General features: G+C 41.8%; 1 protein-coding gene across 2 annotated transcripts in view; it reads right to left on the reverse strand.

Moving 5' to 3' along the window:
- Positions 1 to 8248: 8248 nt before the first annotated feature.
- CDC123 (cell division cycle 123) overlaps positions 8249 to 15097 on the reverse strand; it is a 33022-nt gene continuing 26173 nt past the window's right edge. Inside the window, exons 11-13 of one of the 2 annotated variants that reach the window (XM_066551001.1) lie at positions 13283 to 13411; positions 11393 to 11501; positions 8249 to 10579 (exon numbers count right to left, since the gene is read on the reverse strand). In XM_066551001.1, the coding sequence (XP_066407098.1) occupies positions 11406 to 11501; positions 13283 to 13411 (225 nt within the window). In that variant the 3' untranslated portion in view covers positions 8249 to 10579; positions 11393 to 11405. Of the gene's footprint in view, positions 10580 to 11392; positions 11531 to 13282; positions 13412 to 15097 lie in introns of both variants that reach the window. The other variant, XM_066551000.1, reaches the window with a different exon arrangement.

Here is a 15097-nt window from a genome sequence, read left to right on the forward strand (position 1 = left end):
TAGGAAATTAACAGCAACTGCAGTAACTGTTCCCATACCTGGGAGAATCTCAGGCTGAATAAGAAAAATGGGTACCAGATGCCCAAATATTACATACCAGTTTCTGTTCTCCACCTTGAGACCCCAGTGTGGAGCAAAATCCATCCTTGGGCAGTGCTCCAATTTCCTCCTCGAATGCACATGGCAGAGGCTGTGTGCAGTGAGGGTCTCAGATGTTCATGGATTTATGAAAAAATTCTATTTTAGGAAAAAAGTCTATGAAAATCCCTTTTTCTTAAAATACCAGGGGAAATGCTGATCATGATCTGAGGAGCCAGATGTAAAAAAATGGTTCTGTTACTGATTGCCAAGGTATTTAAGATGCCGAATATTTTATTTAGAAATCCATGGTGCTTCTCTAATGTCTTAGCCGGTAAATAAATCACAGGCATTGGAAGGAGCCATCATCAATCACTGCTTAGGGCTATACGGGCCTGACTGGTGAAAAAGCAGCAATTAGCACTCATTAGCACTTATTTCCAAGTCTTCTCCATGAAAAAGGGTCATCCAAAGCAAATTAAAAGTGTCCATGTAGAAGTTCTTTGACAGTTTAATGTTTCTGTCTCAAACTCATTTGCAGTTTACCTGCAAGGTAGCAGAATGTAGGCAGGGCCTGTGCAGACTCGAATTTGGGGGTTTATTTCTGTAGTGACTCATAAAAGAAATTTGTGCTGAGGGTGTTCCTGCCCTCAGGGCATTTGCAATACTCATTTCTCATGGGTTCATTACCCACTGCTGCAGAAACCACTACTGCAGCTTTTCCTTCGAGAAGGGGCTACCAGAGCATCTCACCCCATCGAGCTGCCTGTTTGAAAATATTGAAAATGTTTAAGAAAGCTCTTGATCAAATTAGGTTAAAAACGAAGATCCATGGTGTATGATTCCATCATACTTTTTTTTTTGCTATTGTTGTTCCTTTCTGGGGGTATTCACACTCCAAAGTCTCGCAGACATCTTTGATGAAAAATCCTTTCCTTAGGATTTTTCCTCCTGAGAAGCTGAGAGGCCTCAGGAACACAATGTAAACAATGGTTATCTGCTGCTGTGGAATGCAACAGGTGCATCTGGGATTGGTCTCATGTGGTTGTTTCTAATTAATGGCTAATCACAGTCAGCTGGCTTGGACAGAGAGTCCGAGACACGAGCCTTTGTTATCATTCTTTCTTATTCTATTCTATTCTATTCTATTCTATTCTATTCTATTCTATTCTATTCTATTCTATTCTATTCTATTCTATTCTATTCTATTCTATTCTTAGCTAGCCTTCTGATGAAATCCTTTCTTCTGTTCTTTTAGTATAGTTTTAATCTAATATATATCATAAAATAATAAATCAGCCTTCTGGAACATGGAGTCAGATCCTCATCTCTTCCCTCATCCTAAGACCCCTGTGAACACGGTCACACTCCAAAGAGCACCAAACCCCAAAGGGCAAAACCACTTTGAGACAGAGTGGTTTTGAGAGTGCCCTTTCAGACACTTCCCTCCCTCCACGTGCATGATCCCATTCTGCAGCTCCTTTTCAAAAGATCTGCTACCCCTTTCCCAGGTGTATGGGAGTCCAAAGGATGCCAGATGAGCTTTCTTCCCCTTGCTGTGAGAAGAGAGAGAGAAAAACCTGTCTCCAGGCGAGCAGAATCTGTCACCAAGCCCACCAGGTCTTTTTGCAGCTCAGTGATGCCAATCAAATGGTTTCTATGAGAGACAAACTGCTATTCCTGGACTCTGACTTCTTGCTGTGGATCACTGCCTCTGGGAAAAGGGAGAAAACCCAGATCCAAACCCAGGGCTGGAGCTGAATTTCCCTTCCTCTTCAGCCCTGTGCACTGAGAAGGGCTGAACGTTCACATCCCCAAAAGAGATGGGAAAGCACTGAGGGCTTCACCTGGAATCAGTGAAATCAAGCATGGATACCACTTTGAAAGGGCATGTGGCACCCCCAGGTGAGATCTGAAATTTGGGGACGGTTACCTCACTGGATAAGGCCAAAACTTTCACACCACATGGAAAGGGAGGGAATAGGATGAGGAAGGGTCTCAAGTCAGACTGAGCATAACCAGCATTATTCCTGCAAATTCCCCAGACTCTCTTGTAGCTTGCCTTAGGACTGGGGTTATTTTCTCCTCTGAGGGCTCTCCCTGCTCATCTTTGCTATGTATTGGCTGATTTCTTTTAGGAACAGCACAGAGCTCAGCCCCTTTTCCCATGGTGAAGAAGCCTGATTTTGCCTTTTCTAATAAATCCCATTTTCTTGTGATAACAATGAACTATCCCATGAGCAAAAAACTCCCAGAGAAAAGAATCCTTCCTGACCCTGGGCCCAGGGCACAAGTGGCAGGAGTGTGCTGAAAGAGCAGCAGGCAATAATTAGCCAAAACACCCATTCAAGTGCCTAAGCAGTCCTGGATGGGAAGAAACATGAATTTGTGGAACATCAGGGACTGGAGGCAGCTCTTAGTACATTCCTGACCCCAGAACCAGGACACAAGGGACATCTTGCTGTCACAGCAGCAGCAGCAGGCAGTAACTTGGAGAACACAGCCAGAGAAAGCAGGTTTGCCCCTTTCTACCCTGCATAGGCCTCCAAAGATGGTATCACAGGCCAAGTTGTTCCTTCTGGGATTAGAGCCTGGCATCCAGTGCAGTTAGAAAAACATGTTTCATGATTGCAGTTGTTTTTTCTAAGCAATTTGAGTTCAAAGCTGTCCACCATTTCTAGGGTGCTCCTTGGAGAAATGTCTGGCACTGCAGCATCTCTCCTTTGAGGAAAGGCAGGGAGAGCTGGGAGGGATCCATGTACAGAAGGGAAGGCTCAGGGGGATCTTCTGAATCTACACAACTGTGGAAAGTGAAATATGAGTGAACAATGAGTTCTAGCAGCCAGGAGAGCCAGCCATGTCCTGGGATCCATCAGGCACCACTCAGGTAAGGGAGGGGATTGTCCTGCTCTGCTCTGAACTGGGGCAGCTTCACTGCAAGTCTTGGGGGCAGTTTTGGGCACCACAATGTGAGCAGGACATCAAACTATTCAAGTGTGTCCAGAGGAGGGTGACTAAGATGGGGAAAGGTCTCAAGGGTGTTAGGAAAATTAATCTACAAACGCCAGAGGTTTATGTCCAAAAAGGAGACAGAGGAGTCCTTTCTGGATTTGAGTAAAGGGAGAGGCCATGGGGCATTCCCCTGGCATCTCTCAAATTTTTGGAGGATGCAGCCTCCTTTTTATCCCAATTTCCCAGCCACACTTCCCTTCTCTCTTTCCCCATTGGCTGAGGTACTCGAGAGGTTCAGACTTCCCAAAACACCTGATACCAAAGATTTCCCTCTCATGTATCACCCTCCCTTTTAATTTTTAATTCTTATGGAATTTAGGGTTTTTTTCTTCCCTACTGTTTCTTTCATCTCTCAGTGTCTAATTTCATTTATCAGCAAACCTAAAGTTTATTTGTAAAAGCAAATATCTTTTCCCATTCATCAACCAGTGGAATCCTTCCCATTGTTTCTTTTATCTTCCAGAGCTAGTTTTATCTACCAGCAAACCCACAGCTTGTATTTAAAGACAAATCTGCTATTCCTCTCAAGGGCAACACTTGTGAGGAGCAGCTGAGGTCACTTGGTTTGTTCAGCCTGGAGGAGACTGAAGAGAGACGTCTCTCAAGGGGGGAGGTGGAGGTGCTGGTGTCCCCTCTGGTGACCAGCAGCAGGACAGGGGGCCATGGGGCATTCCCCTGGGATCTCTCCAATTCTTGGAGGATGCAGCCTCCTTTTTATCCCAATTTCCCAGCCACATTTCCCTTCTGGGGATGCTGTCCAGCCTGAACTCTGAGAAATGTTCCCCACTGAGCAGGTGGCTGGGCACTGGAAGAGGCTCCCTGGGGAAATGGTCACAGCACCAAGCCTGACAGCATTCAAGGAGGGTCTGCATGATGCTCTCAGTCACACAGTTAACTTTAGGTAGCCCTGTGAGGAGCAGGGAGCCAGGCTCAATGATCCTTATGAATCCCTTCTGACTAGAATTATTCTGTGATTCTTTATTCACTCTTGGCCACTCTCCAATGACCCAGGTATTTCTTGCAACATTGTGCCTAAAGCGACACATCTCACTGCACCATCCTCTCATCAAACAAAATAATCTCTCATTTTTTCCACCCCTCTCTCCTGCTAGCCCAGAATGACACCTGCCTTTATCCTCCCCCAACAGCTTATTATCACCTTGCATTTAATGGTCTCTACTGTAACTTATCCACTCCCACTGCACTGCTGCTCTGCCAGCTCTCACCCATTTCTACTCGAATGTCTGATTTCTCCTCCTAACTACAGCTCTTTGCACTCGCCTTTATCAAATTTCTTCTCGTTATTTCAGGCCATTTTTCCTGTCTATTATGGCCATTTCAAATTCTGATACAAACCTCCAAAGTGCCTGAGTGTATTCTCAAGTCACTGCCAGCCACAGATTTTTATACAGGCTATTTATTTCACTGCTCCAGCCATTAACAAAGATATGGAAAAATACAGACCCTGAAATAAAATGTATAGGGACCTCAGAGTGCCCTCTCTGCCTTTATACCAAGAGCTATTTTTCTGCTAAATTGTGTTAATTTGCTTCATTTCTTCTTTTCCTTGAAAAAGGGAAAAAAAGTATAGTGAGGCAAAGAAAACATTTAACAGCATCAGTTTTCTCTGAATCATCTGTCATTTTTCCCCATCCTCTCATTTTTTCTCACTTAATCATGTGTCTTTCCTTCAGATTTCCGCAGTTTTCATTTTGATTGATCCTTAGAAGCCCTTGCTGTGCCATTTTCCCTTCACATTAGGACACTGCTGATGGGCCATTATAAAAGCACCTCTCTTCAGTTATCCCACCCACCTCTCCCAAATGGATCCAGGCATCAACACCCACACTTACCAAAACTGCCTTTTGAGGTCCTTATTCTGCTTCTCTCATCTCCCTGCTGTCTCCAGAGCACCAAATGCCAACTCCACGGCCACTTCCACCTGAATTACTTCTGACTTTTAAAGTTTTAAGCTTCAAATAAGCCTGACTGCAACCCAGAACAGTTAACTCCAGAATAACAACACCCTGTACCTCCTGAAATACAAACAGTTCTCTTGAAAAAATTCTATTAACTCTCTGTCTTTTCAAGTCTTCCCATGTTAGGCACTTTCCCAACAAATTCTCAAGTGTTGTTTGGAAATACTGGTGGATGAAAAACTGAGCCCAAGTGCCAGCCATATGCACTTCCAGCCCAGAGAGCCAAACATGTCCTGGGCTGCATCCCCAGCACTGTGGGCAGCAGATCAAGGCAGGGGTTCTGCCCCTCTTGCTCTGCTCTGGTGAGACCCCTCCTGCAGTGCTGCATCCAGCTCTGGGACCTGCTGGAGCAAAGCCAGAGGAAGGCCACAAAAATGATCCCATGGCTGGAACACCTATCCTCTGAGAAAAGGCTGAGGGAGGTGGGGAAAGCTCTGGGTAGACCATATTGTAGCCTTTCAGTACTTCAAAGGGGCTTAGAGTAAACACAGACTTTTACCGGGGGCTGTAGTGACAGGACAAAGGGCACCAGCTTTAAACTGAAAGAGGATCAGTTTAGACTGACATTAAGGAAGAAATTTTTCATGATGAAGTAGCTGAGGCACAGGAACAGGTGCCCAGAGAAGTTGTGGGTACCCCATTCCTGGAAGTGTTTGGGGACAAGAGGACATGGAACATTCCTTTCCAACCCAAACCATTCTGTGATTCCCAAGCTTTGGAAATACACTCTTGGTGCTCAGCATAGTGCCCCCAGCCCTTCCTGAGCAACAGACAGGTCTGTGATGCAGTGCTGCCATTCATCTCCAAAGTCACTGAAATGCACATCAATCACTCCTGGCACTGAGCTCCTCCTGTGCATTCCTCACACTGCTTACAGACATTTTAGCTTCACATGTTCCTTCTCTCTCCTGGATATTACAGTCCCAGCTCCCATGAATAATTCATTTACATCAATGAAGTGCTACAGTCTGTCAGGACACAGTTTCATAGCAGAAGCCAAGTCAGAACCCCAAATTTCAAGCCCCTCCACCAGCTGGATTTGAGCTCAAAAGACTAGAAATAAGAATTGATTTCTTTTTTCTCTTTTGGACAGTAATGCTGTTTAGGAGCCACAAACCTCTCCTGGAAGTTCAGCTGTAATTTGCAACCTTCCCTGAAGAAAGGCCCTGAGCAGTCAGTGTTTATGACCAACCAGCCAAGCAACCTTTCCCCACAAGCTGCCAAAACACATCCTTGGCAGAAGCCTGGCCAGGTGCTCAGAGGGCCTTAGAGAAATCAGAACACCATTGATAGCCAGGTAGGATACCCACTGCTGCATTAGCTCACATGAAGAAAGGTAACAGGATGTTTGCCCTCCCCAAAAGAAAGAACCAAAAAACCCAAAACCAGACTTGCTGTAGTGCCAATGTCATTATTATTACAAAATCCTGTAATCACACAAAACTGTTTAAGGGCTCTGTATCTTTGAGAAAGCTTCAAGATTACACCAGATACAGCAGTTATGGCAACAAGTCTTATTTTGGCTCTGGATAATATCAGGATGACCACAAGTTGGAGACTGTCTCTTTACAGAAGTCATCAAATTCAAATAGAGGACACTGTTAATTCACCATCCAGACAAGCTTTTGCTAAGGTAGATTTATTAAGTATCAGTGTTACCAAGTGTCCTTCATGAATCAAAAGCACCATGGTCTCTTTCTGTGTTACACTTCAGGTCCATCTTCTCTTGGCTAAAAAGATGTATTTTAGTTCAGTATTATTTATTGAACTAATGTACAAAATGTAACATGTGTCCAAATACAACCAGAATTGATACTTCTGGCCTCTAAGGTTAAAATCAATTACCAGTTGCTAAGCTGATTTGACTATTAATGCTCACTAACAAACACCCTGTGCTCCTCTCTGGCCATCTGACACTTCACATTTGGAACAGTTTGTGAAAGCTGAACTCAGCCATGCACAAAGGTACAGAAGGATTTTTACAAAGGTTTGTGCCATGCATTACCCATCTCCACAGTGTCCCTGATCTGGTTTGGGGTCCTTTCACCTGGCAATGCTCACCTGAAAGCCTGAAACCAGGAGTGTCTAAGGGTCTCTGTTGTTCAAATGAGCACCTGAACTGCATCTCACAGGGCACCTCTCCTCTGCACCCTGGACATGGGCAGCAGGTGAGTATGTAACAATGAGACAGGTGACATTTCTAGCCAAGGGTGTCAGATGTGGATTTTTACAATCTGTGATCAGCATCCAACAAGTGCTACTGATTTTACTGAGACTTGGACCTGGGTATTTCTCCCCTGCTTTTAGAGTTTAGGGGTTTTTTTAGGTATTATAGAGCACCACTCAAAAAAGTGTCTTTGTAAGAGGGAGGGAAAATTGCATAGAGAGAGGTTTTAAAATTCAGCCCAGTATTATCCATGCTGCTGCTGCTACCAATTCTGATCTTAATATTTATCCAAACAAGAGGCTGAGGGATGAGGAAAGACCTGGACAACACTGGAGAAAGAAGACTCAAAAGGGAACAAACAGCATGGACGGTCTGAAGCCCAGAGGGACAGGAGCATTACTCCAAATCCTGAACTAAGCCAGGACATGTTCACAACTGCTGCTTATGGGGTTACAGGAATCCTGATCCCCACTATCCCTCAGGGAGATTAAACATCACAAGCATTGGCTGTGATACACTGAGGACTTTTCCTCGGCACTCCTGGCAGAGCTGCAGCCCAAGAATTGAATCTCACTGCTGGAGCCATCAGACTAAGCCAGACTGCTGCAGGGTTTGGCAGGCACAGGATCTGTATAAAATGACTGCATGTTACCTCCCTCTGAAACTTCTGTTTGTCATCTAGATGAGACTGCAAGCATCTTCACACTGTGTTTTAAGCATATAATTAGGAATATATAGTATACAGTTGGCCCTTACTCAGCAAATGGTGATGATGTAATTAAATCCCATGAACAAGGACCTGAACAACTGGAAATTTGTATTTTCAAATTTCTGTATATGATAGCTAGAGGCAGAAACTGCTTTTATGATGGAATAGAAAGGTGTCATGTACTGTTCAGTGTAAAATTGATCTGAAGCATTTTTAATCTACCAACATTAGCCCCCTCTGCTCCCCAAAGAGAAAATGTTTGTTAATTATCCTAGGAGATCAAAAGGACATATAGAGTGAAAATTCTTTTAGAAGAGGAATCTTTAATTTAACAGCCAAATAAAATTCACTGTTTGATTACCTGAAGTTGGGGAAAAAAGCAAAGTACATCTGAAGTAGGTATTTAAACTGTAAGGATATGGCATTTTGGGGGACCTGATCCTGTAGATTATATTTTTATATTGGGGATTGTTTCTGTACCAGTTCTGAACATGGGGCCAGTATTTTTGCTCTGCTACCTTTTAAGGTGCTTCACTAGGAGTTAGCCCAAAGGAAGCAGGACAAGTTCCTGCAACTCTGAACTGCAGTTCAGCTTGGCTGAGCAGCCCATGAATTCAGGCTGGGCATCTGTCAGCATTTCACAGAGGAGAAAAACTCCAGCCTACCCACCTAAAGGGACACTCCTGAGTGCACAGGCTCCCAACAAACTGGTCCCATCACCAAATATGTTCTGGTGAACATTCAGCAAAGACAGCTGAGAAAGTGGTAAATTAATTTGTGGTGTCTACATGGAAGAGGTGGGAAACTATCTTCCAGCTTTAAACTAAGACTTTGTTTTTAAAGACAATAATCTGTAGTTTAGAAGCATTTATGGATCCATTGGAAGTTCCAGGGCACCATCTGTGTAAAGGAAGAAGTGTGGTTAGATCATCACAATAGTTTAAATTATGGCTAGAAACTTTAAAACTAAGAGGAAAGCTTTCTTTATTTTTTTACACTTTGAGGTTCCTACCGATTTAGAGATATTTATACTGAAATTATCTCTCTGGTGAGGGTGAAAAATATTCATCCAAAATCCTGCAGTATGGGAGGATTAGGTATAGCCCAGCCCTGAGTTAATATCATCTAATTTGAATACAAAAAGCTATTGAGAAGCAGGTTCCCATGCTTCAAACAATGCTTCAATTCAGGGCAGACTGTTCTGACTCCAGGAGCTTTCATCTGTGATGTTTCATCAATGTGTGGATTCTCAGTCTGCATAATCTTTAACTCGAGTAAGTTTTCATTCAAAACAGAAGCTAAATAAAGACATTAGGTAATAATTTAACAACTTAGCTCAGATTTAACATCCAAGAACAGATTGTAACCAAGCACCATTCCAATCTGACAGCAAAAGCAAGGCAAAGAAACACAAACAGCTTTATACACACACACACAGAGTATCACATAACTGGTCTGAAATAGGAACCAGTTTCCAGGGGTTATGAGCTTCTTCAAATGTCCTTTTGTTTCAATGGGCATCTGCACACTCTTAATAAATTACTGATGTCATACAAACACCTATATCCAAAAGTCAGCTGGTGATTCACCTAAAACTGTCCTCCCCCACCTCCCAAACAACAGCAATTGGTAACAAGAGCTTCTGTTTCCCCAGATTTAGCCAAGCTTCCCTTTATACAAAAAAACATGAAGTACCAAACAAATACAGAATTTTAAGAGCTGAAAGAATAATTGCTTTCCTAAGAAACTCAGAGATGAGACACAAAAGAAAGAAGACTGAGTCTGTATATAAAATTATAGGTTGATGTTAATTATGTAGATTAAAGTCACAGATGATGTCTAGTATGTAATCATGTTTAAAAAAAACAGGTTTCAAGAAAGCTTTACTATGAAAATGAAATGAAATTTGGTGACGTTAAATGAACGTCTTTCTTTTCACTTCAGCAACTGTGAAAATATTACTTTACTTTAAATGCATTCAGAATTTCAAATTCCCAATATGTAAGATTTCCAAACTTTAAGTAGTTTACTACAGCTATAGCTGTTCTCTGAAATGAAATATTAGTCCTTGTAACACAGAAAAAAATCCCTTCTCCATTTTTAATTTTTTTTTTTACATAAAGAGAAGTGCTCCCAAAACAAAATCAATTTACAATTTTAAAAGGTTACTACAGATAAAAAGGTACATTCCTTTTTCTTTGTGACTACATATGAAGCAAGACAGTGCCTAAATGCAGAGAATGCTCCGTGTTGTTACTGCACAAGCATTGTGTGTTGCCATATTTACAGTGGGGAGTCCAAAGGCGTAGCTCAGTGGCATCAATGCTCACATTATGAGAAATGGAAAGCACTTGTTCAGCTGCACTCAGGCTGTTGCTTCTTTGCACCTGGAATCCAGTGAGAACTCACCCTGACCTTTCATGTTTCCCTGAAAAAGCTTCCCTACACTTTTCTATAAACCAACAGACACTGGGGATGAACAGCTCTTCAGGTCTTTCATTAACTATAAAAAGCAGGTTTTCTTTAAATCAATAGTTTAATAGTTATGCTAAATACAGATTTTGCCACATTTCTTGCTTGTAATTCAATGTAATGCTTCTGGGTACCTCAGTCATCCTCTTGCTGATTTCTTTTCTGTCAACAGAACAGGAGAGTTCAGAATGTTAGGACACAGTTATCTGAAGTAAGAGCACCAATAAATCATGTCAAGTGTTCCAAATACAATGGATTAGACAGTGACTGCATTTCTAAGTGATTTTTTGGAACAGTAAGAGATAATTTTTCAGCAAATGGAACAGAGCAATATCAACCCTCTCTCTCATCCTGAACTATAGGATTTTATTTCCAGTAAAGAACAAGATTTGCCTAGTCCATTAACTCATGGAATACACAAGAACCAGAAAACATCACAGTGCTGGCAAGAGTCAGTGATACAGATGCAGGAAACCTGCCCTCCCCTTCCATAACTTACTCATGTCTTCATGCCACTGTGCATTAAAAGAACAAAGAAAGCAGACTGAAAAAGGAACAACTCTATCGTGGTTTTTCCTAATATATTTGTCTTGTAACTTTTAAAGAAAAAAGTTAAAAACATTAAAAGTTAAAAGCATTAGCTCCAGGCATTCAAAAAGCACATTTCCATTCATACTACATTCATATTTATATTTCAGTAAGAAAGGAAACAGCTCAGTCCTTCAGTAAGATTTGTCAAAATACATTCATTGCTTCCCATAAAAATAAAATTAATTAAGCAAAGTGAGAGCAGTAAAAAACTTGTTCATCACTTCAGAAACAATCAACCCAACAATGCATTGTGTGATGGCTTCATACACTGCTTTTTCTGTAATTTTCTACACTTTGTTAGTAACAAAAGCACAGATCCCGGGATTTTGGTATTTCCATTTGACAAAGGTAGAAGGTCAGAGAATTTCTCCTGCTACTTCTTACCAGTTTTAGAAAGTCAATCAGTTTGTGAACATCCTCTCCTGTGGAAAGGTCCACAAAGTCCTTGGGCAGTCGGTAGCTCAGGTAGGGGCTGGGCTGGACGGTGACTTTGCTGTTGGTACAACGGAACACTGGATCATCCTTTGGGAAAAGGGATAAGAACAGTGGACATGAATATGAAATGTTCCTGGGACTCCTCCTGAGACTGAGTCACGCTGCCAATGAGTTTATTTGGCACTCACTCAACTAAACTTGAGCTTTCTAAAAATTGTAGCTTTCTTATAAAACCTCTGCCCACTTAGGAGCAATTTGAAATGTCAAACATGTTAAACAGTCAAATAATGGCTTTCATTACCTCACTTTAAAGTTTCTACAGTGCATCAGTTATTAATGTATTTAATAAATTCATGCTTGTGACAGTGCTGTAATAATGAAGCTATAAGGAACTTTGGGCAATAGTATCTAGATACATATCTGGATAGAGAAAAATCTTTTTGATAGAACCCCTAGATTTGTCTTCACAGTTTAAACACATTTGCAACTATAACCTTACTGAAATTATAATTTAAACTTTCCAACCAATTTACTTACTGAAGGAAAAAAAAAAAACCTCTATAAAAGGGCCAAAAAGATCTCTAAATGCTGAATTGTAACAACAGGTTTTGGAGAATGATACAATTTTCAGTTCAACACACTGACATGCTGTACTGCAATAAACAGCTTCATTTTAAGAAAGATCAGCAACTTTACACCAGATTACATGGCTGGATGTCAGATGAAACATGAAGACAAGTTATTCTACTTTTCATCCAGGACTGAACTACAGAAAACTGTGCAAAGCATCTGGCAACGAGAAAAAGAAATCCCAGAATGAAAATTCATGTGTCCCACAGACAGCTCTGAATTGGGAGTGTGTTCTAACAAAGGAGACACAGATTTTCACAGGAGGGTTCATGGAATGGTTTTCATACAGCAACAGCCCCAGGGTGAGACAGAGGCAATGGCCTGAAGGACAGCCTGGAGTGGGGTGTCCCTGCCAATGTGTTATGGAAAGGGCCACAGGACTAAAGTTATGTTAAAATCAGCTCAATGAAGTTTGTCATTTCAGTGACCTCTAATGCAGTTCAACAGCCAGGAAATAAAGAAAAGCCCACACTGGCCAGCCACCTCTCCTCAGAAAATAACCCAGGATCCATTAACACACCACTTCCTATCTCCTTCCCAGCTGCCCAAGGACTTATTAGGATGTGAGGTCTCTGTCTCAAGATGCAGTGAGAAAAAAAAGGCTGGAATACAAAAAATAAAGACTATTTCTCCCTTTCTGTATTAATGGGAAATTACTTGTTTTTACAGAGGAAATGTGGCTTGGAAGAGGGATAGAAAGCCTTGTTCTGCAAGTCCTGGGAGTTCAACCAGAGGACAAGGCTTTGCTAAGGGTATTCCAGAGGAGGAAGAGACAGAAGTTAAGCTTCTGAGTTTCTGCTTGTCTTCCCCCAAGCATAAAACTGGAGATGTGGGAAACTGCATGACAGATATCAAGAACCAAGTAGAAATTTAAGTGACTATACAGAAGAGTAATAGATTTTAAGGCAAACTGGAAGGAATGCTTTAAAACTGTGGAAAAGCAAGGTTCAGGGCATCTTCTTTGCAATGGGGTCAAAGCTGCAATATGGGCTTGTACTGTTTGAACTAAAAATTCCCTTGCAGGCATCTAAAACCAGCAGGTGACACTTGTTGAGATTAACTCTAAGGTAGATTCTACTTACAAAGAGTTTACATGTCACAGGAGCTTCCTTTACTTCAATGGAATTTGCATCACAATTTGATTGTAAGAGCAAAAGAAAGCAAAAATAAGGCCATAAATCCTGTTGGATGTTATTCAGCCTCCCTCACCTGTTCTGTTGCTTCCCCTTCATTCTGGTCTCCTTTCAAGTTTTTTCCAGAGGTGAGTTCTTCCCATGTAAAGAGCAGGGAGTCTGTTACTTCACCAAATGGGTTAAAATCTATTAACCAAATCTTACCCTGCAAAGGAACCACAGATGAATTAAAACAAAGCAAACAAGAGAAAAGAAAAAAAAAATCAAAATACACATATACTCAGATTATTGTAGTATGCTTGGTCTTTAGATAAAAAGATGTCAAAATTGAAACTACCTGGGTTTAAACATTTAAAATATTCTAACATCCTTACCTCATAGAGTTTTATATCACAGCAAGCTATCATGTATTAATTTACTTTGATTTTTTTTTTAAATAGAAGATCAGAGAGAGCTCAAATAAACTGAATTTAGTTATATGCCAGAATGTTTTCAGATGAGCCCACCAAAGTTCTGGCTAATCCCCATGATCCACCAAGATCCCCAGAAAGAATGAACAAGGAACAAGGGAGAGCACTAATCAAAAACCACAAAAAAACCCCAAACCCAAACACGACCAAACAAACAAAAAAAACCCCAAACTACCCACACAGGAATTTTGCTTTCCATGAAAAACCACCTCAGCAACACTGCACCATCCAGCACTCCACAAAAATTGCTGTTCTTGGTGTTACAAGGGACCCTAAAAACAAAGAGCAGGGTCTGCAAAATGGTGGAGCTCATTAAACCTCAAAGATGCTGTACAGACATAGATAAATAATGAATAACTTAAAAGCATTTTTAATATAGCCATTACTAGCAGTCCACACTAGTTTCTATCTCAGCTTTAATACATCTGTGTTCCAAACAGCTGTGGTAGGGTGCACAACAGCACAACTGCTTTACAACTGAAAAACGAAAGCAGAGACTGACAAGATGTATTAGAAGTAACAGACATGGGGGGGAGGAAGAAATAGTCTGTGTTCCTTGAGGCACTTCAAGAGACACCCCCAGCACTGGGCCATCTTCTCTTGCCCAAGGAAGTATCAACTACTCTAATAAAATAAAACACTAATAAATTATAAGGAAATATGTCTACAGCTGCTAGTAAAGATTTGCAAAACCAGTATTACATCTGGAAGAAATGAGTTCTATCAAACAGGGAAGGAAAAAGTTGCAGTATCATAAGCAGGGCTGAAGAGTTTTATTGTGTTTATAATAAAGATCAACTGGAATTGGAAAACAAACCTGGAGACTATGTAGCTACTAAACATTAATTTTGCTCTCTCCTCTTTTCTGAAGGATCTTCTGGCTTTGAAAGATCTTGCCTATCTTGATTCAAGCAGGAAATACATTCAATTATTTACACTACAGCCATCTGGTTTCTAGCACACAAAGATGCTTTGGAAGCGTCGGCAGAGAGTAACAGGGAGACTGCCTCCCCCACCCTGAGCTGTCCCACAGGCACTGACACTCTGTGGGACCGCAAGTGATGCAAACCTGTGAGCAGAAATGTTCTGGTGCCCCTGTTACCATCCCCAGTGAGCTCCTGCTGCAGGTGTGGGGAGTCCCAGCAGAGATGAAAGCACTGGTTATGACTTGCAGGCCGGAGCTGGGCCAGCAGCCCAGCAGGGAGCTGTGGTTGCACACAGGCTTTCACAGGTGTCTGTCTCAGGGCAGGTCTAAGCTCTCACTGAGCACGTTTTAAGAAGCCAAAGCACAGAAACAAAAGTGCTGAAACCAGACAGCTACAAAAGAAACTACAAATTGGGGGGCACAGAGCTGAGTGGTTTCGTATTTGTTCTGGAAGGGTGAGCAAGCCCAGATCTGCGTGGTTGAGCTGCAACACCTC

The sequence above is a fragment of the Molothrus aeneus genome, chromosome 5 (genome assembly GCF_037042795.1).
Source record: "Molothrus aeneus isolate 106 chromosome 5, BPBGC_Maene_1.0, whole genome shotgun sequence".
NCBI classification, from domain to species: Eukaryota; Metazoa; Chordata; class Aves; order Passeriformes; family Icteridae; genus Molothrus; species Molothrus aeneus.